At 41.3% G+C, this 24,200-nt stretch overlaps 1 protein-coding gene across 1 annotated transcript in view; it reads right to left on the bottom strand.

Annotated features, from left to right (window-relative positions):
• Nucleotides 1-5,440: 5,440 nt before the first annotated feature.
• Nucleotides 5,441-24,200, bottom strand: part of MOCOS (molybdenum cofactor sulfurase) — an 842,034-nt gene continuing 823,274 nt past the window's right edge. The window contains exon 15 of the mRNA XM_053714598.1: nt 5,441-5,732. Within this exon, the coding sequence (XP_053570573.1) occupies nt 5,586-5,732 (147 nt within the window). The 3' untranslated portion in view covers nt 5,441-5,585. The remainder of the gene's footprint in view (nt 5,733-24,200) is intronic.

The raw sequence follows: 24,200 nt of genomic DNA, 5'->3' as shown, positions 1-24,200 counted from the left end.
TTATATTGACATAATTAGTGACAATAATTTATTTAATGAGGATGACCCCAGCAGCACAATTATATTAACATAATTAGTGACATCAATTAATTTAATGATGACCCCAGCAGCACAATTATATTAACATACTTAATGACATGATGACCCTAGCAGCACAATTATATTAACATACTTAATGATGTGATAACCCTAGCAGCACAATTATATTAACATAATTAATGATAATGACCCCCAGCAGCACAATTATATTAACATAATTAATTACATTAATGAAGGTAATATAAGTGTGCTGCTAGGGTCATCATCATTAATTATGTTAATTTAATTGTGCTGCTGGGGTCATCATCATTAATTATGTTAATTTAATTGTGCTGCTGGGGGTCATCATCATTAATTATGTTAATATAATTGTCCTGCTGGGCATCACTAATTATGTTAATATAATTGTGCTGTTGGGGTCATCAATCATCATCATTAATTTAATGATGATGAGTTGACTCCAGCAGCACAATTATATTGACATAATTAATGACCAGCAGCACAATTATTAGTTTACCATCCATAATTAATGATGATTGATGAGTGACCCCAGAAGCACAATTATTAATGGAGATATCTAATAATATAAATGAATAATAACACCACATAGCAGATAGAGATAGCAGCCTAAGATATGTGGTTGCATATGAAAAAAGGAAAAGATCAAGTAATATTGTATTGTAGTAAGTAACTCACACGTACTTATCATTATCAGCAAGAAGATCTGCAAAAGTCAAGAATTTTTTTTTTGTTGGTATTTGCTTCAGCAACAGGAAGCCACAGTGTGCAGCCCCATGATGCGTTCTCCTAAGTTGAAGGCGCCTAAAACACTGAGTGTGAAGCAGAGGTGGAGCACACGTTATCAGTCGGATTCTGTGACCCGTCTGTTGCAGGAATGTGGTGACGTCACGGTCGCACATTCCGACGGGCAGCAGACAGCTGTAAAAGGCAGTGCATGCTGCATGCCCAACAAAGCTAAATTCACAGATTTGCCGGTGTTCTATCATTCCAGCTAATTCATCAGACTACGCTAGTCTGATGAATTTGCTGGAATGATTGATAGAACACCGGCGGCCGGGACAAAAATGAAAAACGGGTGGGACACTGGGACAGGGGCTCAAAACAGGGACAATCCCGGTAAAAACGGGACGTATGGTAAGCCTAGGTATAGCTATTCCACTAGCATTTTAGCCTATACCGTAACGATCCATTCCGCAATAAAAAAATGGCCTTTGAGTGTGGAATGGTCAGCTCACACGTATTACAAGTTGTTCTGTACAGCTATTCCACTAGCGTTATAGCTTATATCGCAAAGATCCATTCCGCAATCAGACATTACAAAAATGTTTCACAAAATTTATAACAAACATGTTACAAAGTACACTAACACCCATAAACTACCTATTAACCCCTAAACTGCCCCCACATCGCGACAAATTAAATTCAACTATTAGCCCCCAAACCGCCAACCCCCCCCACATCGCGACAAACTAAATTAAACTATTAACCCCTAAACCTAACACCCCCCCAACTTTAAATTAAAGTTACAATATTACTACCTTAAAATAATAAAAAACCTACCTGTGAAATAAATAAAACCTAAGCTTAAAATAATAAAAGTAACATTACTATTACTATTTAAAAAAAATAAAAAATACAAAAAATAAAAAAACTAAATTACAAAATTAAAAAATCCTAACACTACAAAAAAAACAAAAACCTAACTATACAAAAAATAACAAACTAAAATTATGAAAAATAAAAAAATCTAAGATTACAGAAAATAATAAATGAAATAATCCAAAATAAAAAAATTAAGGCTAATCTAATACCCCTATAAAAACATAAAAGCCACGCCAAGATAAAAACACCCCCTAATCTAACACTAAACTACCAAAAGCCCTTAAAGGGCATTTTATAGGGCATTGCCCTAAGTTTAGCAACTCTTTTACTTAAAAATAAAATACAAATTACCCCTAACAGTACAACTACCCACCCACCTAACCCCCAAAATAAAAGACACCTAACTATAAAACAATCTAATCTACCCATTGCTCCTAAAGGGGCATTTGCATGGGCATTTACCTTAAATTGCCAGGAACGCAAGAGGTTTGTGGACTCAGGAGGAATCCACTCTTCCAATCAATATTTTGGAACTGCAGGCAATCTTCAATGTGCTGAAGGCTTGGCCCCAGCAGAGTGTGTCCCAGTTTATAAGAATCCAATCAGACAATATAACTAAAGTTGCCTACATCAACCATCAAGGAGGAACGAGAAGTTTCTTAGTGATGAGGGAGGTGTCCCAAATCTTGGAATGGGCAGAAGCCTAAAATTATATGCTATCAGCGATCCACATTCCGGCTGTGGATAAGTGGGGAAGCAGACTTCCTCAGCAGACAATCCTTTCACCCGGGGGAATGGTCCCTCCTCCCCGAGGTGTCTGCAGAGATTTGCAGCAGATGGGGGATGCCGGAGATAGATCTCATGGCCTCTCGTCTCAATGCCAAACTACCCAGGTACGGGTCGAGATCGAGGGATCCGCAAGCAGAGTTGATAGATGCTCTAGCCATTCCATGGAGGTTCAGACTCATATTTCTCTTTCCTCCATTGCCTCTTCACCCTCGTGTGGTGGCCTGCATCAAGCAGGAGCAAGTATCAGTGATTCTAATTGCTCCCTCCTTGCGAGAATGTCCTCTTCTCTTCCATGAAATATAGAAAAAAGAGGAGGGCGACCCCTAGTGCACTAGGGGTCGCCCTCCTCTTTTTTCTATATTTCTACAAACTACAGATTTTCACTCTGATTTGGGAGGAGCAGCCACAGTACAGTGCACAGTTTGCTGGGACACTGTGAAGTTCCCAGACCGTTCTCCTAGGCATTATCTCTGCCTTTCTACATTGTGAGTATGTTTATTGTTCTTTACTCTTCATCTGTGACATATTGGCTACACTAGGAGGCGCCCTTTCTTCTCTGCTTTCTCTTCTCTTCCATGGAGGTTACCTTGTCGCAGGGACCTGCTGATACAGGGTCCCTTCCTACATCAAAATCTAGATTCTCTGAGGCTGACTGCATGGAGATTGAACGCTTAGTCCTAGCCGGGAGAGGATTCTCTGAGAGTATCAGACACTTTGATTCAAGCTTGCAAGCCAGTTACTCGGCGCATCTACCATAAGGTATGGCGAACTTACCTGCACTGGTGTGAGGAAAGTGTTTTTTTCTTGGTATAAGGTTAAGGTTGCCAGAATTTTATCCTTTCTCCAGGATAATTTGGAGAAGGGTCTATCTACCAGTTCTCTGAAGGGACAGATTTCGGCCCTGTCGGTGTTGTTGCACAAGAGAATAGTTGAGCTTCCGGATGTGCAGTCCTTTGTTAAGGCTCTGACTAGGATCAGACCTGTGTTTAGACCTGGGGCTTCGCCTTGGAGTCTCAATCTTGTTTTGTGTGTTTTGCAGCAGGCTTCGTTTGAGCCCATGCATGTTGTTGACATTAAAATGTTATCTCAGAAGGTTTTGTTTCTGTTGGCCATTGCCTCTGCTCGCAGAGTCTCTGAGATTTCGGCTTTATGCACTAGGTTAGGCTTCCTAGCTAAGGTGGTATCAGATCGTAACATTAATCAAGAGATTGTTGTGCCTTCTTAGTGTCCCAATCCTTCTTCAGCCAAGGAACATTTGCTTCACAATCTGGATGTGGTTTGTGCCTTGAAATGTTACCTTCAGGCCACTAAGGAGTTCAGACAATCTTCATCTTTGTTTGTCAGAAGGCCACTACGTATTCCTTGTCTTTTTGGTTAAGGAGTGTCATCCACTTGGCTTATGAGAAAGAGGGACAGCAGCCTCCTGAGAGGATCACGGCTCATTCCACTAGAGCAGTAGCTTCTTCCTGGGCTTTTAAGAACGAAGCCTCTTTGGATCAGATTTGTAAGGCAGCTACCTGGTCCTCCTTACATACTTTTTCTAAATTTTACAAATTTGATGTGTTTGCTTCGGCTGAAGCAGCTTTTGGGAGAAAGGTTTTACAGGCTGTTGTTCCCTCAGATTAGAGTCCGCCTTTTTCTGTTCCCTCCCGTTATTCCTTCAGTGTCCTCTGGAGCATGGGTATTGTTTTCCCAACAGTAAGGAATGAAGTTGTGGACTCTCCCTGCCTTATGGAAAGAAAACAAAATTTATACTTACCAGAAAAATTCCTTTCTTTCCTGGCAGGGAGAGTCCACGACCCCGTCCGCTAGACTTTTTTGGGCAACTCCCTTTTTGTTTTTCTTCTGGCACCTTTATACCCTGATGTTTCTCCTACTTTTCCTCGTTCCCTCGGCCGAATGACTGGGGGGATGGGGGAAGTGGGAGGGATACCTAAGCCTTTGGCTGGGGTGTCTTTGCCTCATCCTGGTGGCCAGGTGTTGTATTTCCCAACAGTAAGGAATTAAGTAATGGACTCTCCCTGCCAGGAAAGAAAATAATTTTTCTGATAAGTATACATTTTGTTTTTCTATTTTTATTTTTTCCTAGTGTTAGGATTTTTAAATGTTTTATTTTTGGCATATTTAATTTTTTAAAAATAGTAATGTTAGGTTTATTTATAGTTTAAGCTTAGTTTTTTTATTTCACAGGTGAGTTTTTATTTATTTTAAGGTAGTTAAGTTTAAATGAAATTTAGGTCTTAGGTTTAGGGGTTATAGTTTAAATTAGGTAGTTGCGATGTTGGTGTTTGGCAGTTTAGGGGTTAATAGGTTTAGTTTAGTATTTGCAATGTGGGGGGGCAGCGAATTAGGGGTTAATAATTTTATTTAGGTGTTAGGGATGCGGGTGGGTGGCGGATTAGGGGTTTATATGTTTATTGTAGTGTTGGTGATGCTGGGGTGGCAGATTATGGCTTAATAGTTTTATTGTAGTGTTGGCGGTATTGGGGCAGCGGATTATGGGTTAATATCTTTTTTTATTGTTGGTGATGTCAGGGGTGGCAGATTAGGGGTATTTAGACTAGGGGTTTATTTTAGGGTGTTAGATTTATAATAAACTTTCTTGTCTCCATAGACATGAATGGGGAATGCGTTATTGCGATCGCCATTCCGCAATTGCAGGTGTTAGGTTTTTTCTAACACTTTTTTTCTCCATTAATGTCTAGGGGGAAAACGTGCATGAGCAGGTGAAGTCAGGATTTTGTGCGTTATGGAGCTTACCGCACTATACCACACAACAAAAGAACTTTTTTTTTTTAACTTGAAATAGCGGTACATATCCATTTTGCGCGGTGTGTATGCTATGGCTATACCGCACAATTTGTAATCTCACTCTATGTCCTGTATTTATTTAATATGATAACAAGGAAATATTAAAATGTGTTTGTTGAAACAGCACATGTAATAAATGGGAAATATGAGTTTAATAAATTGACACTTACAAAAAAACCCCTTTATAAATGCTACATTTACTGCACATATTTATTAAAAAAATCCAATGATATTCACTGACCATCAACAATATTTGTGAACAAGGTTTGTTGTTATAAATTGTTAAGGCCTTTTAGATTTTGTAAAGTTTGTTGAATATTGCATCATTTATCTTCGGATACTTCTTTAGTATGATTTTTAATCATTGTTTCCGGAGCTTTCTTTGCAGTATACAGTAATGGAGAACCCACTTTTAACAAAGAAGGATACGTTGAACACGGTGAATTCAGTAGATACATCCCAAACGTTGTCTAAGGGGTAAAACCAAAAGGTGTTATCAAAAAACTATTTTTATAATATCTCTTGGTATTAAAATCTTAAACTGCCATGTTATCAGAAGTGTTTTTATTTCATAAGATGGTGAAAGTCCACAAGCCATCACATGTGGGATTAAAGTCCAGTCCTACAGGAGGAGGAAAAACACCCCACAAATCAGAGATTTGATCCCTCCCACTTTCCCATGTTTCCTTTCCTTTTTGCCTCTAACAAGGAGGATGGTGAAACTTAATGTGCTGATCTACAAATAGATTGAACAGGGTTCTCAAACTGATGTGAGACCTGATATCCCCTCAGAAACCTTGGAATAGGACAGAAGGGTGTAAAGGAGTATATTGGTAGTGAAAGTAAATCTCCTGCAGGAATTTGTGACTTGCCTGCTACAGGTGTTGCTGGGACTGGTCCTGCAGCCTCCTCCTTTTGGCCTCGTCGGAGTACTCCTTCTTTAGATCCTGTGTCAGTGCATACTACACAGGATGGTCTATTCTACTTGAAGCAGGTCGCCTGCAGCTTCGTAAACATGATAGAGTGAGTGCTGACAGGTACTTGCACTCAGATAGCCCTCAGGCTATTAGCATGAACATGTACACATGGTTCACATAGCATGGGGACATAGTTACATTCACCTAATAATGTTACATACAATTTAAGGCACTTTGGGCACTTTTAAAATTTACTGTGAAATTTAGATACTGTCTCTTTAAATTTGTTTCTGGTAGTTAGTACATACAAGAGCTCTGCTCCTAATTTTTTAGCAGGATCTCAGATGATCAGAAACATTTCTGAGGCTAAGCAACTAATTTTCAGAAGTTTCTGTGCTTCCTTTGCTTAGCGAGGTAACTTTTTCCCGCCCAAATTGTGCTCTGTTTTTCCTTTCCCTCACAGACGGTGGCCATCTTTGATGACACAAGAGGCTGAGATTGGTAAGCACCCTTGATAACTAAATGCATATTTATTTAACACTTTATTGATTCAAACTGTTATTTTTTATATCTTAAAGTACAATTTTATCTCTTAAAAAGATGATACCCACTTTCTTCTTATCCCCTTACAGGGACTTCAGTCTTACATAATGCCAATATATGTGTTTTCCCCTGAGGATGTTAACTTTTTCTGTGCCTGTTATACTGTGTTGATTTCTAATTTTAGATATTCGCCTGTCCTTACTATTCTAAATAATTATGGAGCAAACTGTTGCAGCTTAATTCTTAGGACTTAACGTGCCATAAAACAGGAGATCTGTGTATATCCTGAAAGGGCTAATTAAGTAAAAATAGTTTGAATAAAAAAATGAATTGTTTAAAAATTGATGGGAAGTATTTTAAAATAATTTTCAAAAATAAGCAAAAATACTTACATAGCCATGCTGTCTGGGACACTGTGCTCCACCCCTCTTATCAGTGTTTAGACACAGGCATTGTATTTCAGCTGAGTTCACAGCTTCTAGGCATGCTCCAGCAGATAATCCCTATTCACTTGTGCCTTCTACCAAAACAACAATGGATATAGCTACATCCATAAAAGGAATTGTGTGGGGGTAGTTAGAGCTGTACAAATCAGAAACTTAAAAGAAAGGGTTAATGACGAGGCACTGCAGTATAAATTTGCAGGTAAAGTAATTAATGTACATATTATTATATTTTGTCTCTATCTCAACTTGTTTTATGTCCCTTTAACTCATCCCTTAGATTGGCAATCTACTGTCAATTTAATCCCTTCTCACGTGTGTTTGATATGTAAGGAAGTGTTGGTTCCCCCTACTCATCTTTGTAAGTTATCTGCTGAGTCTGTCTATTGCTAGACAAGGTATTGCAGTGTTACATTTGCAGCAGAGTACTCAGGGTTTTGTTATCCAACAAAGTTGTAACCCTTGGCAAGTTCTATGGCTCTGTCTCCTAACTTAAAACAGTACATTCACTCTGCAATATCAAAACAGATGGCTTTCATGCCTCCACCAGTTAAATGTTAAGGCATGCAAAGGACAGAAGATAAATCTTCACAGGCCCTGGGCTCATATGGGACATCTCCAAGGAATGACTCGCCTAGGTAACCTGTTCCCTACAGAAGTACAATTTATAATTATAATCCTACTCCTCAGCCAAAGACAATTATTCTGAAACCCAGGACCTCCCTTCTGACAAAGTAGCTGAAGATGTGTGCAGGAAGTTTTTACTTGCCTCTCAGATTAAGGACCCTCTACCTGCAGACAAACTATCTGTGAAAAAGGAGGTATTAGAGACTATTCCAAAAATGGACCATCCTATTTCCACTCTGAATAGGCAGACTACCAGAACCTCTTTTTAAGGATCCAATGGCCAGAAAATGTTAAGGTTTCCTCAGGAGGTCCTTTCAGCTGGCAGGCTATGTTTCCTCTAGCTTTTAGTGTAGCCTGTATATCTGCAGCTAATGCAATATAGTGTGACAACATCTCTGACCTTATAGTTCAGGATTGCTTGAGGTTAGTCAAGACTGCGAGCAGTCTCATTTGAGATGCAGCTGTTGAAATAACTTGCATTATTGCAAAGAGTGCTGCTATGACTGTTCTGGCAAGAAGAGCATTATGGCTGAGGTCATGGTTTTCTGACATAATATGTAAAGGCAGACTTCTTTCCCTTTCATATTAGGGAAATAGCACTGAATTGCTACAGTCACTGGAGGCATAGGCATTTTCCTGCGGTAAGTCTAAAAAAACAAAAGGCAGGGTTAATTTAAAAAGATGATTTCACTCTTTTTATCATTCATAGACACAAAGATCCTCCTCTTCTGTGGCTCAAAGGATTTGACACCTCTAATTCCACATGAAAGCCTTGTTCCTCTTGGTTTAAGTCCAAACAGACAAAAAAAAGAAAGCCTGTTCCTACATCCAAATCAGCATGGAGGTGCTGCCCCCAAACCAGACTCAGTTCTGGTGGGGGGGCAGACTGAACTTTTTTTTAGAAAGCTTGTTCAACTTCCTTGTGTAGTAAACCTAATTTCCTAGGGGTACCGCATAGACTTTTGATCTCACCCTATTTGATGAAGATTCCTCCTTCTCATGTTCCAAAAGATCATTTAAAGGCCAGATCTTTCTTGGCATGTGCCACTGAACTAAATGCCATATGAGTGAATACTCTAGTCCTTTTGGTGGAACAGATTCAAGTGTTCTTTTTTTTTGTTTTTTGTTTTTTTTCATTGTTCCAAAGAAAGAAGTGACTTAAAGGCCGATATTGGATCTCAAAACTTTGAACAAATTTCTGAAAGTACTTACTTTAAAATGGAGACATTTCACACTATATTACCTTTTAGTGCAGTAGGGACAATTTTTGTCTACAATAGACTTTAAATATGTCTATTTCAATATCCCTATTCAAAGAGATTATACAAAATGTCTCAGATTTGCCTTACTTAACAGGCATTACCAATGTCTGCTGCTCCCACTTAATCTGGCACCAGCAATCTTCTCAAAGCTACTTAGAGCTCTCTTTGTCTATAGTGAAAGCTCAGGGCTTGGCAGTAGCTCCTTACCTAGACTACACTCTGGTATAGGCTGCTTCTATCAAATGGCTCAGAAGCAAACAAAACAGTTTCTTTAGTTCCTTCATTCCCATGGTTTAAAAATCAACCTCCTAAAAAACTCTTTACTGCCACATACCAGAGTTGCCTTTCTTGACTTCATCATAAACTCTGTAACAATAGGACTATGTCTCACAGTTGCTCGTAAACCCAAACTGCAGAAGCCTTGAGATCTTCTCTATCAAACTCTTCTTCCTACACTGCTTCAATGCATGGAAGTAGTTGGTAGCGGCTTCAGATGTCGTTCCTTTTGCAAGATTTCACTTACATTCTTTGCAGCTTCAAATGTTGCAACAATAGAATGGAAATTTCAAAAGTCTGTCTGTCTCACAAGATCTCTTTAGACCTCAAGACAAAACGATCTCTATCTTGGTGGCAGTCTTACTAATCTTGATTTAAGGAGCCTCTTTCCTCCATCTGAATTGGGTAGTATTAACCATGGACGCGAGCCTGCTGGGCTGGGACATAGCATGGGGTTCTCAGAAAGTGCAGGGAGTTTATTTTCCTCTGGAGTTTTCTGATCAACTTCTCAGATCACCATGTAATCTTCAGTGCTATCCAGAGTTGGCCCCTGTTATGCCTGGAGTATTTTCTGAGGTTTCAGTTAGACAATGTCACAGTAATAGCTTAGATTAATAACTAAGGGGGCACTATAAGTACCTTAGTAATGAAAGAGGTACTCCACATTCTGACTTGGGTAGGCTGCCATCATACACAGATCTGGTACAATTTTAATCAAGCCAGCCTTGATGTCTTCCTATCAGGAAAGACCTTTTCTCTCTCAAGGTCCTTTCTTCCATCAAGATTTCAAATCCCTCAATTTGTCAGCATGGTGGTTGAGTGTCTGATTTTGTCAGTAAGCCTGTTACAAGACAAATGTATCACATAATCTGGAAAGTTTTCATTTCCTGGTGCGCATCTAAGATTTACCATTGGTATTCATTAAGATTTCTTGTTTTTTTTCCCCAAGATTTCTGTCCTTTCAGTCTTGTATCACAAGATTTAGAGACTTCCTGACATTCAAGCCTTTATTCAAAATTTGGTCAGGATAAGACCAGTTATCAGGCATGCTTCCCCTCTATGGAACCTAAACTTGGTTTTGAGGGTTTCTTCAAACTGTTGTCTTGAAAGGTTCTCATAGCCATTTCCTCACCAGAAGAGCAAGAGTGATCTTGTGTTTTTTTTATAAGGATAAAACAATTTTAAGAATTCTCTTTCCTTCCTAAAGTTGTTTCTTCTAAAAACTTCAGTGGAAAAAAACTTAAGTTAACTTGGATGTAGTATGGGCCTTGAAATGTTATCTTCAAGCCACTAAATAATTCAGAATTTCTTCTTCCTTGTTTATCAAGTTCTAAGTCCCCCCCCCCAAGGTACAGAAAGATGCTGCAATAATCTTTGCAGCGTGGCTTAAAGCTGTGATTTGCATAGTCTACCTAGTTGGGGGGAAGTCTCCCCTTTAACTAATTAATGCTTATTCTACCAGAGTAGTTGCCACTTCTTGGATTTTTAGAAATGAAACTTCCATTGAACAGATGTGCAAAGCAGCTACTGGGTTATCTTAATATACCTTTACTAAATTCTCAGTTTTGGCACGTTTGCCTCTTCTGAGGCTGCTTTTTGTAGGAAAGTTCTGCAGGCCACAGTGCTTGTCTAGTACCTCTACCTGCCTTAACTATTTTCCCTCCCTATAGCATGGTGGTCCTATGGACTTCATAGCTTGGAGCTTGGGTATAGGATCCCACATGTGATGACTCGTGGACTCTCACCATCTTATGAAAGAAAACAAAAATGTATGCTTACCTGATTAATTTATTTCCTCATGATGGTGAGAATCCACAAGACCCGCCAGTTGGCAGCAGTACCAGTTTGCACTTCTTTTACCCTGCCCTGTGGTGTGGGGTGTTTTGCCTCTTCCTGTAGGACTGGACTTTAATCCCACATATGATGGCTTGTGGCCTCTCACCATCATGAAAGAAATTCATTTATCAGGTAAGCATGTGTTTTGTTTTTACTGTAATGAGATTCATGCCACAGCAGATACATGGATACAAAACATTTGTAGTATTTTTCATCTTCAGAACACAATGCAGAATTTTGCATTGGAATTTGCGAAATATTGTTTAACTTACTGTTACATTATAACACTAAAAATGAATGTGGCAGGACAGACTAGATAAAAGGCTCTAAGTAACTACTGAGCCAGGGGGAATATCTGAGGCATCTTCCCTGCAAGCTATCACATATTAACTAACAAATTGTAGCTACAAGGGGTTTCAGCAGAGACAAGACCAAAACGTTTAGAAGACCCAACTATCCACCCATGAATAAAGATTTTGTGGAATATGGTATCTGTTGTTATTGAGGTATGATAATTAATAAAGTAGCATTTCTGAGTTAGTAGTGCTTTGGATGGGGTGCTTTAAAAATGAGGGTGTGTCCTACCACAGGCTGTAATAAACATAATAAACATATCTAGCTTAATCAGAAGAATAGAAATACTCCTGGAGTTCATTATTAAAGGAAGGGTGTGTCCTTGAAATGCATATTGTGAATCTTAACTGGCCAGACATGAAAATATTACAAGTGCGTTCTTAGGATTTTAAATGGAAAGTGTTGTTTTCATTATTCTACTTTGACACAGTAAATGTAATATATACCGTACTTCTATGTGTAGCTATACTGTTATGGTATGATTTTATTGTTGAGAAAAAGTAAATTTATGCTTACTTGATAAATTAATTTCTTCTATGGTACGACAAGTCCACTGATTCATCCTTTACTTGTGGGATATTATCCTCCTGCTAACAGGAAGTGGCAAGAGCACCACAGCAGAGCTGTCTATATAGCTCCTCCCTTAGCTCCACCCCCCAGTCATTCGACTGAAGGTACAGGAAGAAAAAGGAGAAACTACAAGGTGCAGAGGTGACTGAAGTTTAAAATAAAAAAATATAATCTGTCTTAAAATGACAGGGCGGGCCGTGGACTCGTCGTACCATAGAAGAAATGAATTTATCAGGTAAGCATAAATTTACTTTTCTTCTATAAGGTACGACGAGTCCACAGATTCATCCTTTACTTGTGGGATACAATACCAAAGCTACAGGACATGGATGAACGGGAGGGACAAGACAGATGGTTAAACAGAAGACACCACTGCTTGAAGAACTTTTCTCCCAAAAATAACCTCAGAAGAAGCAAAAGTATCAAATTTGTAAAATTTGGAAAAGGTATGAAGCGAAGACCAAGTCACAGCCTTACAAATCTGTTCAACAGAAGCATCATTTTTAAAAGCCCATGTGGAAGCCACCTCTCTAGTAGAGTGAGCTGTAATCCTTTCAAGAGGCTGCTGTCCAGCAGTCTCATATGCCAAACGGATGATGCTTTTCAGCCAAAAAGAAAGAGAGGTAGCCGTAGCCTTTTGACCTCTACGTTTTCCAGAATAGACAACAAACAAAGAAGATGTTTGACGGAAATCTTTGGTTGCTTGCAAGTAAAACTTCAAAGCACGAACCACGTCCAAGTTGTGTAACAGACGCTCCTTCTTAGAGGAAGGATTAGGACACAGAGAAGGAACAACAATTTCCTGATTGATATTCCTATTAGTAACAACCTTAGGAAGGAATCCAGGTTTGGTACGCAAAACCACCTTATCAGCATGGAAAACAAGATAAGGCGAGTCGCATTGCAATGCAGATAATTCAGAAACTCTTTGAGCCGAAGAGATAGCAACTAAAAACAGAACTTTCCAAGATAGAAGCTTAATATCTATGGAATGCATAGGTTCAAACGGAACCCCTTGAAGAATTTTAAGAACTAAATTCAAACTCCATGGCAGAGCAACAGGTTTAAACACAGGCTTGATTCTAACTGAAGCCTGACAGAACGACTGAACGTCTGGAACATCTGCCAGACGCTTGTGCAGTAGAATTGATAAGGCAGATATCTGTCCCTTTAAGGAACTAGCTGATAGCCCCTTCTCCAATCCTTCTTGGAGAAAGGACAAAATCCTAGGAATCCTGATCTTACTCCATGAGTAGCCTTTGGATTCGCACCAATAAAGATATTTACGCCATATCTTATGATTAATGTTCCTAGTGACAGGCTTTCGAGCCTGAATCAAGGTATCTATGACCGACTCAGAGAAACCCTGCTTGGATAAAATCAAGCGTTCAATCTCCAAGCAGTCAGCCGCAGAGAAACTAGATTTGGATGCTGGAATGGACCTTGAATCAGAAGGTCCTGTCTCAGTGGCAGAGTCCATGGTGGAAGAGATGACATGTCCACCAGGTCTGCATACCAAGTCCTGCGTGGCCACCCAGGTGCTATCAAAATCACTGAAGCTCTCTCCTGTTTGATTCTGGCAATCAAACGAGGAAGGAGAGGAAATGGTGGAAACACATAAGCCAGGTTGAAAGACCAAGGTACTGCTAGAGCATCTACCAGTACTGCCTGAGGATCCCTTGACCTGGACCCGTAACAAGGAAGTTTGGGGTTCTGACGAGACGCCATCAGATCCAATTCTGGTGTGCCCCATTGCTGAATCAATTGTGCAAACACCTCCAGATGGAGTTCCCACTCCCCCGGATGAAAAGTCTGGCGACTTAGAAAATCTGCTTCCCAGTTCTCCACTCCTGGGATATAGATTGCTGATAGATGGCAAGAGTGAGTCTCTGCCCATTGAATTATTTTGGTAACCTCTATCATCGCTAGAGAACTCTTTGTTCCCCCCTGATGATTGATATATGCTACAGTCGTGATATTGTCCGACTGGAATCTTATGAATCTGGCTGAAATCAGCTGAGGCCACACCAGAAGCACGTTGAATATCGCTCTCCTCCTGAGTCCACAAACCCTGCGCTTTCAGGGAATTCCAGACTGCTCCCCAGCCCAATAGGCTGGCGTCCATCATCACTATGACCCATGCTGGCCTGCGGAAACACATTCCCTGGGACAGATGATCCTGTGACAACCACCAAAGAAGAGAGTCTCTGGTCTCTTAATCCAGATTTATCTGAGGAGATAAATCTGCATAATCCCCATTCCACTGTTTGAGCATGCATAGTTGCAGTGGTCTGAGATGCAAGCGAGCAAACGGAACTATGTCCATTGCCGCTACCATTAGTCCGATTACCTTCATACACTGAGCCACTGATGGCCGAGGAATGGAATGAAGAGCTCGGCAGATGGTTAAAATCTTTGATTTCCTCGGACTTCCGGTGGGCGGGCAGAGAAAGCGGACGCAGCGAGAAAGAGCTCCGTGAACACAGAAAGCTATTTTCTTAAAATCTGTGCCAAACTAGCCCAAAAAGCTTGCCAGCCTTAACAGGTAGCTACCCAAACCTGTTTGGATATTTTTGCAGCAAGGAGCTGATACCAACGGCTCCCCCACCGGAACAGCGCACTTTTAAATAAGAGAAGCCGCGACCGCGGCGCTACAGTTGTATAAGCCCCACAGCTCTTAAGAAATCAGCAGGCACCTAGCCCCTCAGGCGACCAGGACAATCGCCAAAGAGATAAAGAAACACCGAAGCGTGGAGACTCGAGTATAGTCCAGAGGGAGCTGTCAGTTTGGCGCCACTGCATAAGAGAGGTCTGTACGTTTACCCCACCTACATACTACAGAGCTATGAACTGATCAGTATCACACATATAAGCTAAACTATATATCTTGATACCACCTTACATCTGACTACAAGACTACAAGACAAATCAACTTTAATCGGGCAGTTCGGGGGTGGGTTGTTGGCCACATGGCAGGTAGGCCCGCATTGAAAATGGAGCAGTATATGAAAATCTTGTAGGCCTGTCACTAAAGCGCAATAACAGAGTGGGAGTCATATACCCCAGAGTGCACCGAATTTACACACAGAGGCCCATAATACACATAGCAGGTCTAATTGAGGGAGAAAGTGCCTAGAGATGACAATCTATGCTATAGCTCTAAATGCCACTGAAGGAGATGGAAAGGTTACAGAACTGAGATAGACTCCTCATGCTGCGCTGCACCCTCCGCCATTCAAGCCTCCCCAGTACTTATCATTAAAGGATACTAGCAACGATAGTTGTGTGGGCCATCTCTCCCTCCCTGGTGCGGACTACCTATTATCTCACCACCTACCTTTTTGGTGATTAGAACATTCAAGTTGAGCAGACATATAGTGCATGCAGAGGTACTACTCAAGCTTTGTAAAGACCACTGGCACGATGTCTGGCAGACAGAAGAATCAAGACAAAAGAGCCAAAGCTGTGGTGGAAGTCCATGCTGCTGATGTTGGGGCGGCAGAAACTGCAGATGAGGAGACATCAGAAACCCACCCTATAGTATCTCAAATATCAGCCCTTTTCTTGCCCAAGATAGAGCAATTGCAGACAGGAATGGACTCTTTGTCGTCTGAATTCAAGTCATTTTCCTCAAGGCTCCAGCACATCGAGCAGAGAGTAGGTGATGGAGAAATAAGACAACGCGAAAACTCTAATGAAGTAGCAACACTGGAGGCCCAGAATAAGATGCTAACTGAAAAACTTGATGATCTTGAAAACCGCTCACGGCGGAACAATCTGCGTATTGTGGGTCTGCCAGAATCTGTTATGAACACCGGCTTGCTAGAGTTTGCAGAAAAACTCTTGCCTACCCTCCTGAAATTACGACCTGAGGACATACCATGTGTGGCGGAAAGAGCCCACAGGATAGGTAACATTAATCAAGACCCAAAGACCGCCAGAGGACCCCGGCAGGTGATGATACGTTACCTTAATTTTCAAGATAAAATCCAAATCTTAAGAGCCTACCATCAATGTTCTCCTCTGACGTTTGAGGGGAAGAAGATCCTCATTTTCCAGGACTACTCCGCAGAGATTTCTAGGAGAAGGAGGGAGTTCTCTCCTTACTGTAAAACGCTGATAGAGGCAGAGCGCTCTGTGTCTTTACTGTTTCCAGCGAAACTCAAGCTTCAGACCCAGCAGGGTGTTAAGTTTTTCGATGACCCTAGACATCTACAGAAATTCCTGAGGCTTGAACAGGAATTGACAGACAAGGAAACCTGAGGAAATGGTGACTACAGTTCAAGGGACTGGTAAAGTGTTCTGATCATTGAGGTGAACTGGGGGGGGGAGGTTCAGAATGATTGGCTGGTGGAGACTTCCATCTATCCTGAGCCACAACAACTAAGAGGTGGTGTGAGGATGGACTTACCTCACGCCCATCTTGTTTCAGTTAACGGTTATCTTTGGGTTGTTAAAATTATAGCAATGATGTTTTTTTTTAATGTGGTTATTTTGAATTATTGTTCTGACCTACACTGCAAACATATCCCTCAAGACTTGCCTTTGCAGGGTTTTCACCGAGGGGGTAAGAATAGATATAGTTAACCAGTTAGTTTGAATGCCCATCCCCCCTTACTGTGAGAGTCAGGTTTGTTAGGTGTAAAGGCCTGCCCTGGTCCAGGGATAGTTCACTTACTTTCTATAGTATAACTGCCTATAATACTAGTCCTACCCGGAAGGTGTGCTGTGAGGGTCATACACCCCAAACAAAAAGTTGACCTGGGATTGAGAGAACATTTCTGACCTTATATAGCGAGGGTTGACGGACCCACAGGATTAACCCTAATTGTTTAATCACAGATGGCGGGATGGATCGGGATGGTAGGGAGAGAGCTACTATCATCATATCAGACTTAATCACACGTAGGAAGTAAAGTGTAGCGCAGTAGTGAGTTAATTCTCATTAGGTTACTGATTCCGAAGCTGAGAAGTTATGAAGATGCGTAAAAAACGATCAGCTCTGTTAGTGGGGACTTGTTTGTTTCCCTATTTGTTAATTCTTTCATTTGTATTATGCTAAACTGTGTTGTTTTTTTCTCTAATTAGCTGGTGTGGTGCCCCCCTCCCTCCCCGGGACTCTCTGATTTGGGAAAATGTTTCTAATCTGGGATCTGGTGGTAAGACTACAACACGACTCCACAAATCCTTCACACACATTGAGTTACTAGATTTATTTGCGGGTAACCCTTTAGGGGACACTACACTCACGGAACCAAATTGGGATAATGCATAACCTAAACATTATGAGCTGGAATGTGGGTGGCGTAACATCCCCGCAAAAGTGTAGATCGATCTTGCGCTACCTACACTCAAGAAAAGTTGATATAGCAATATTGGAGGAGACACACTTATCGAAATTAGAACATGAAAAATTGAAGCAAGGTTGGGTGGGGGAAGTTGTGTACACCCCATATGAATCTAAACGAGCCAGGCGCGTAGCTGTGTTATTTAGGAAAAATTTGACTTATAATATTACTAAGACACTGTTAGACCAAGAGGGAAGATTTATAATGCTCCAATTAGAAATTCAGGGACTGTCATTTACTTTGGTAGGGGAATATGGGCCACAACGACAGAAGCAATGCTTTTGGAGAGAGTTGCAGGCTAAGTTAATTCAATTCACGACATTGCCCTCCATTATTGGGGGAGACTTTAACATTGCTCCCCAAGTCCCAGCAGACAGATTCCACAACCCAAATAGGAAGGCAAACACCCCCCAAAGCTTTAGAAACTCCAAAAAAGAATCCTTAGTGATTCACACATTCAGAAGGGCTCTGGATCTGCAGGATGTCTGGAGAGCCAGACACCCAGAGCAAAGAGACTTCACCTGCATGTCACTAGCAAAAGACACTATGGCCAGACTTGACTACTTTTTAGTATCCACAGAGCTTTGCCCCAGAGTGGAAAACGTTGAGATAGACCCAATAACGATTTCAGATCATGCTCCGATAGGGGTTAAGATCCATGTTGGCCCCACCCAGAGGAAGACTAACAGATGGGTATTTCCAACATACTTATGTAAAGACCCCAACTTTTATAGGCACATCCTGGGAGAGTGGCTAGCATACGTAGAAACTAATGAAGCGCATGTTGACAATCCTCTACTGTTCTGGGAGACAGCTAAAGCTGTCTTGAGAGGGGTCATCTTGGCTTATGCCGCAAACATAAAAAAAAAGAGTAAAGCCCAATCAGAGCTCCTGTTAGCGCAGATTTTAAATGCTAGAAATAAATATCTCAGAAACCCCAATCCCGTTAATAGACTCAAATATAAGGATATTAAACGAACAAGAGATGACTACATACTTCAACAAACTAATAAGGCCCACGCAAAAGCACAGGCTAGATATTATAGGTTTGGGAGCAAAACCGGGAAATTGCTGGCTAGAATGACGAAATTGTTGAACAACAGACATCCTATTTTAGCCATTAAGCAAGATAATATAGTTTTGAATAAGGAAGAAGATATACAAAAAGCATTTACTGACTTTTACAAAGACCTATACTCCACGCAGAAGGTACAGACTAGCGACATGGACAGATTCTGGGACCAATTACAACTGCCGACGATAGACCATACCCAACTTAACAAACTTAACTGTCCCATTACCTCTAACGAGATTCTGGCCACAATTAAAGACTTAGCACTAGAAAAAACTCCAGGGCCAGATGGCCTGCCGGCGGAATTTTATAAGATAATGGGGACTGATATAAGCCCAACTCTAATGCGATTGTTTAATGGTTTGCTTGGAGACGAAGTTCAGCCCTCCCCCAGATTTGCGGAAGCTAACATTAGCATTATTCCAAAGGAAGGTAGAGACCCCCTCCTGGCGCAGTCATACCGCCCCATTTCCCTACTTAACCAAGACTATAAGATCCTGACAAAAATCCTTGCAAACAGACTAGCTAACATTCTCCCATCACTGATACACGGGGACCAGACGGGCTTCGATAAAGGGAGATCTTCGGTGCTTAATGTTAGAAGAGTTCAAACGATTATTCAGTATTATTGGAACATAACACAACACAACCCGAACACGGCAAAAAACACAGAGGCAGCCCTGCTATTTTTAGATGCGGAAAAAGCCTTTGACAAGGTCCTGTGGGAACATCTCTACACCACCATGAGCAAAATGGGTATAGAGGGCGCGTTTGTTAAGGCTGTTGAGAATCTTTACAGTAGACCACAGGCTTCTATCTTAGTCAACGGCAAGCCTACTCGGCCCTTTACGCTCCACAGAGGCACTAGGCAGGGCTGTCCCCTCTCCCCGCTCCTCTTTGACATGGCCATAGAGCCATTGGCAATAAAGATTAGGCAGACATTACAGGGAATGCGCATAGGCGAGTCGACTTTGCATGTCTCGTTGTTTGCTGATGACATGGTATTGTACATACAAGACCCTCACAAGAATATCCCAAAACTAATGGAGACGATTGGAGAGTTTAGTCTGGTCTCCGGATACAAAATTAATACTGATAAAACTGAACTACTCTGGCTATTGTCCAGGGGGGAAAAGGAAATTCCAGGTTATGACTTTAGAATAGTAGATGGAAACTTTAAATACTTAGGTGTAACGTTACATGCAGACCCACGCAGATGGTACTCCATTAACTATGGACCCTTACTTAAAAAATTGGATAGCTTAATCAAAGGATGGACCCTGCTTCCGCTATCTTTATTGGGGAGGGTGGGACTTATAAAAATGATATATTTCCCCAAGTTGCTTTACTTTTTCCAAACACTACCAGCAATACTGAGGAAATCAGATCTGAATCACATCAAAGGGAGGGTGCTCAAATTTATCTGGAATGACAAGAAGCATAGGATTAGTTACCTCAAACTCACCGCCCCGAGGGAGATGGGAGGATTAGCATTGCCTAACTTTGAGTTATATAATTGGGCGGCCCAGTGTAAATTTGTCATTGACTGGATGACGGGACAGGGAAAGTTTACTGATCTCAAACTAGAGGGTGAATTGACAAAGCCATGGGCTTTTGAGATGATCTCTCACATGACACAGACACAAGCGAATAGATACTTGAAAAATATGGAACTTCTGGCTCAACCTGCGAGAGCTTGGAGACAGTTTTGCAAGAAGTTGGGAGGTGATCATAGACTGATCTCATATTTACCTTGGTGTGGTAACCCTGAATTCCCTGCGGGTATATCGACCAAAGCCTTTTTTCAGTGGAGGAGTTGGGGACTACGTACAGTGGGTCAGACAGAGTCGGGAGAAAGGGGACACATGCAGACATTTGAAACACTAAGGGGAACATTTGACTTGCCCAGGACTCACCATTATGCCTACTTACAAGCAAGACACTATTTTGATGCACTATGTAGGGAAGGAAGCGATAAAGATCAGGCAGCTATACGGCAGAGTATAGAATTAGCAAAACATGGCAACACATCCATATCACCACTATACACAAAAATGAACAGACCGGCAGGGATTACTTGCACAAATAAGATAACAGCCATTTGGAGCAAAAAATTGGGGGTGGCAGTAACGACGGAGGAAGTTGGGAAAAGCATACATAGAGTCAAATCGGCAACTCTCTCATCAGGGGTGAGAGAATCACACTTTAAGCTGCTGCATGATAGCTACGTCACCCCTCAAAAGTTCCAGAAATGGAAATAGACAGGGATAGTAAGTGCCCTAGATGTAATCTGATAGACGCAGATACTGAACATATGATGTGGAGCTGCCCCAGACTAGTTAGATTTTGGAAGATGACAGCACACTGGGTAAAGACAAAAATAAGAGCGCCCTGTAGTGATTGGACATTTCAGAATGTGGTGTTCCTTGATTTTTTGGGCATACCGAAACACATTAAATCTCTCACACATAATATAGTTCTGATGTCGAGACATCTGATATTTCAAAATTGGCTCAAAAGAAACCCACCTACTGTAACACAATTAAAACAGACAATGTTGCAGCAACTATTTATTGAACAAGCTGACGGACTGGGTGACATGACCACTAGAGTCCGGTCCTTCTTTCACAAGTGGGGACCCTTTATCCGCACACTACCAGACAGCTCACGTAACATAATCATAACACCATTCAAGAACACAGAATACATGTTAGAAGCAGCTCTATGGGGAGAATGGTAGACCGGGAAGCCGAGGTGTTCTGGGGGGAGAGGGGAGAAGGAGGAGGATCGAGAGTTCACCACACCAGTTGAGAGTAAAGAGTTTAGTATTGTTTATGTTCAGAGTTTTATTGAGGTTTTTTTTATTATTATTATTTTTTTATTTTTTTTATTTAATGGAAATAGTGCAAAATGGATGTTATTGTCTACCATGACTATGTCCAGAGAAACTTTCTGATGTATGACGGAAGGAACCATCTGATTTGTAACCATGTTTTACCTGTAAACTGTTGAATGTACCTAATTTCATCTGTTTGTTGCACGCAAAAATAAAGATATTTAAAAAAAAAAAAAATCTTTGATTTCCTGACCTCCGTCAGAAAAATTTTCATGTCCACTGAATCTATCAGAGTTCCCAGGAATGGGAAAATTCTGGGAGCTGTGGCCAACCCGAAGGGAAGAGCCACAAACTGGTAATGCTTGTCCAGAAAGGCGAACTTGAGGAACTGGTGATGATCTTTGTGGATAGGGATGTGTAGATACATATCCTTTAAGTCCACGGCTGTTATATATTGACCCTCCTGGATCATTGGTAAAATAGTCCGAATGGTCTCCATCTTGAAGGATGGGACTCTGAGGAATTTGTTTAGGATCTTGAGATTTAAAATTGGTCTGAAGGTTCCCTCTTTTTTGGGAACCACAAACAGATTGGAGTAGAACCCCTGCCCCTGTTCTGTTTTCAGAACTGGGAAGATCACTCCCATGGTATATAGGTCTTCTACACAGCGTAAGAACGCCTCTCTTTTTGTCTGGTTTACAGACAATTGAGAAAGATGGAATCTCCCCCTTGGAGGAGAATCTTTGAAATCTAGAAGATACCCCTGGGTTACGATTTCTAAAGCCCAGGAGTCCTGAACGTCTCTTGCCCAAGCCTGAGCAAAGAGAGAAAGTCTGCCCCCTACTAGATCCGGTCCCGGATCGGGGGCTACCCCTTCATGCTGTCTTGGTGGCAGCAGCGGGCTTCTTGGCCTGTTTACCCTTGTTCCAAGTCTGGTTAGGTCTCCAGACTGACTTGGATTGAGCAAAATTCCCCTCTTGTTTTGCAGCAGGGGAAGAGGTAGAGGGACCACCTTTGAAGTTTCGAAAAGAACGAAAATCATTTTGTTTGGTCCTCATCTTATTTGTCTTATCCTGAGGAAGGGCATGGCCTTTCCCTCCAGTGATGTCTGAAATAATCTCTTTCAGTTCAGGCCCGAATAGGGTCTTACCCTTGAAAGGGATGGCTAAAAGCTTAGATTTTGATGACACATCAGCAGACCAGGACTTAAGCCATAACGCTCTACGCACTAAAATGGCAAAACCTGAATTCTTTGCCGCTAATTTAGCCAGTTGAAAAGCGGCATCTGTAATGAAAGAATTAGCTAGCTTGAGAGCCCTAATTCTATCCAGAATATCATCTATCCCACTCCTTAGTAACAATGTCAGAAATCCTCTTAGGGACCGGAAAAACATCAGTGTAGGTAGGAACCTCTAGAAATCTGTCCATTTTACACAATTTCTCTGGAACTACAATAGGGTCACAATCATCCAGAGTCACTAAAACCTCCCTGAGCAATAAGCGGAGGTGTTCTAGTTTAAATTTATTAGCCATCATATCTGAGTCTGTCTGAGGGAACATCTTTTTTTCTGAATCAGAAATCTCTCCCTCAGACAGCAAATCCCTCACCCCCAACTAAGAACATTGTGAGGGTACATCGGATATGGCTAATAAAGCGTCAGAGGGCTCAGCATTTGTTCTCACACCAGACCTACTGCGCTTCCCCTGCAACCCAGGTAGCTTAGATAAAACCTCTGTGAGGGTAGTATTCATAACTGCGGCCATATCTTGCAGGGTGAAAGAATTAGACGCACTAGAAGTACTTGGCGTCGCTTGTGCGGGCTTTAATGGTTGTGACACTTGGGGAGAATTAGATGGCATAACCTGATTCCCTTCTGACTGAGAATCATCCTACGACATACTTTTAGTAGCTAAAATATGTTCTTTGCAATTTATTGACATTTTAGTGCATGAGGGACACATTCTAAGTGGGGGTTCCACAATGGCTTCTAAACATATTGAACAATTATTTTCTTCAATGTCAGACATGTTGAACAGGCTAGTAATGACTACAAACAAGCATGAAAACACTTTATTTAGTGAAAAAAATAACAATCTTAAAAAACGGTACTGCGCCTTTAAGAGAAAAAAAGCATACACGTTCTGCAAAACTGCTTTAAAATGCACCAAATTTTTCTAATTTTTGCAAGCAGACTCAATATGTGTAGTTAAGTTTGCCCCACAAGGAAATTTAACATTTAACCCCTTAATGTGCAAACCGAATTGAAATCAGGCCTAAATCCGGAAAAAACACCCCCAGCACCTTGCCACAGCCCTGCTGTGGCGCCTACCTGCCCTCAAGGATAGTAAATATGGGGTTAAAGCTTCGATTTGGCCCAAAACATTCACAAGGGCCCTCAGGAGTTGGAGCTTGCTGCTTGCTGAGTGAAAACAACTGCGCATCTGAGGCACGAAAATAGGCCCCGCCACTCGATGTCTCTACAGCCTCAAAGAACCGCACCAGAGTGGTTTTAAACTAGCCATGTGGGTTCTGAGACCCAAAAAAACATAATTTATGCTTACCTGATAAATTTATTTCTCTTGTAGTTTATTCAGTCCACGGATCATCCATTACTTATGGAATATATTCTCTTCCCAACAGGAAATTGCAAGAGGATCACCCAAGCAGAGCTGCTACATAGCTCCTCCCCTCACATGTCATATTCAGTCATTCGACCAAAACAAGACGAGAAAGGAGGAACCATAGGGTGCAGTGGTGACTGAAGTATTAATTAAAATTTAGATCTGCCTTAAAAAGACAGGGCGGGCCGTGGACTGAATACACTACAAGAGAAATACATTTATCAGGTAAGCA

Source organism: Bombina bombina, chromosome 5 (genome assembly GCF_027579735.1).
Source record: "Bombina bombina isolate aBomBom1 chromosome 5, aBomBom1.pri, whole genome shotgun sequence".
NCBI classification, from domain to species: domain Eukaryota; kingdom Metazoa; phylum Chordata; class Amphibia; order Anura; family Bombinatoridae; genus Bombina; species Bombina bombina.
The sequence above is the reverse complement of the archived record's forward strand: the minus strand, read 5'-3'. Positions and strand labels throughout refer to the sequence as shown.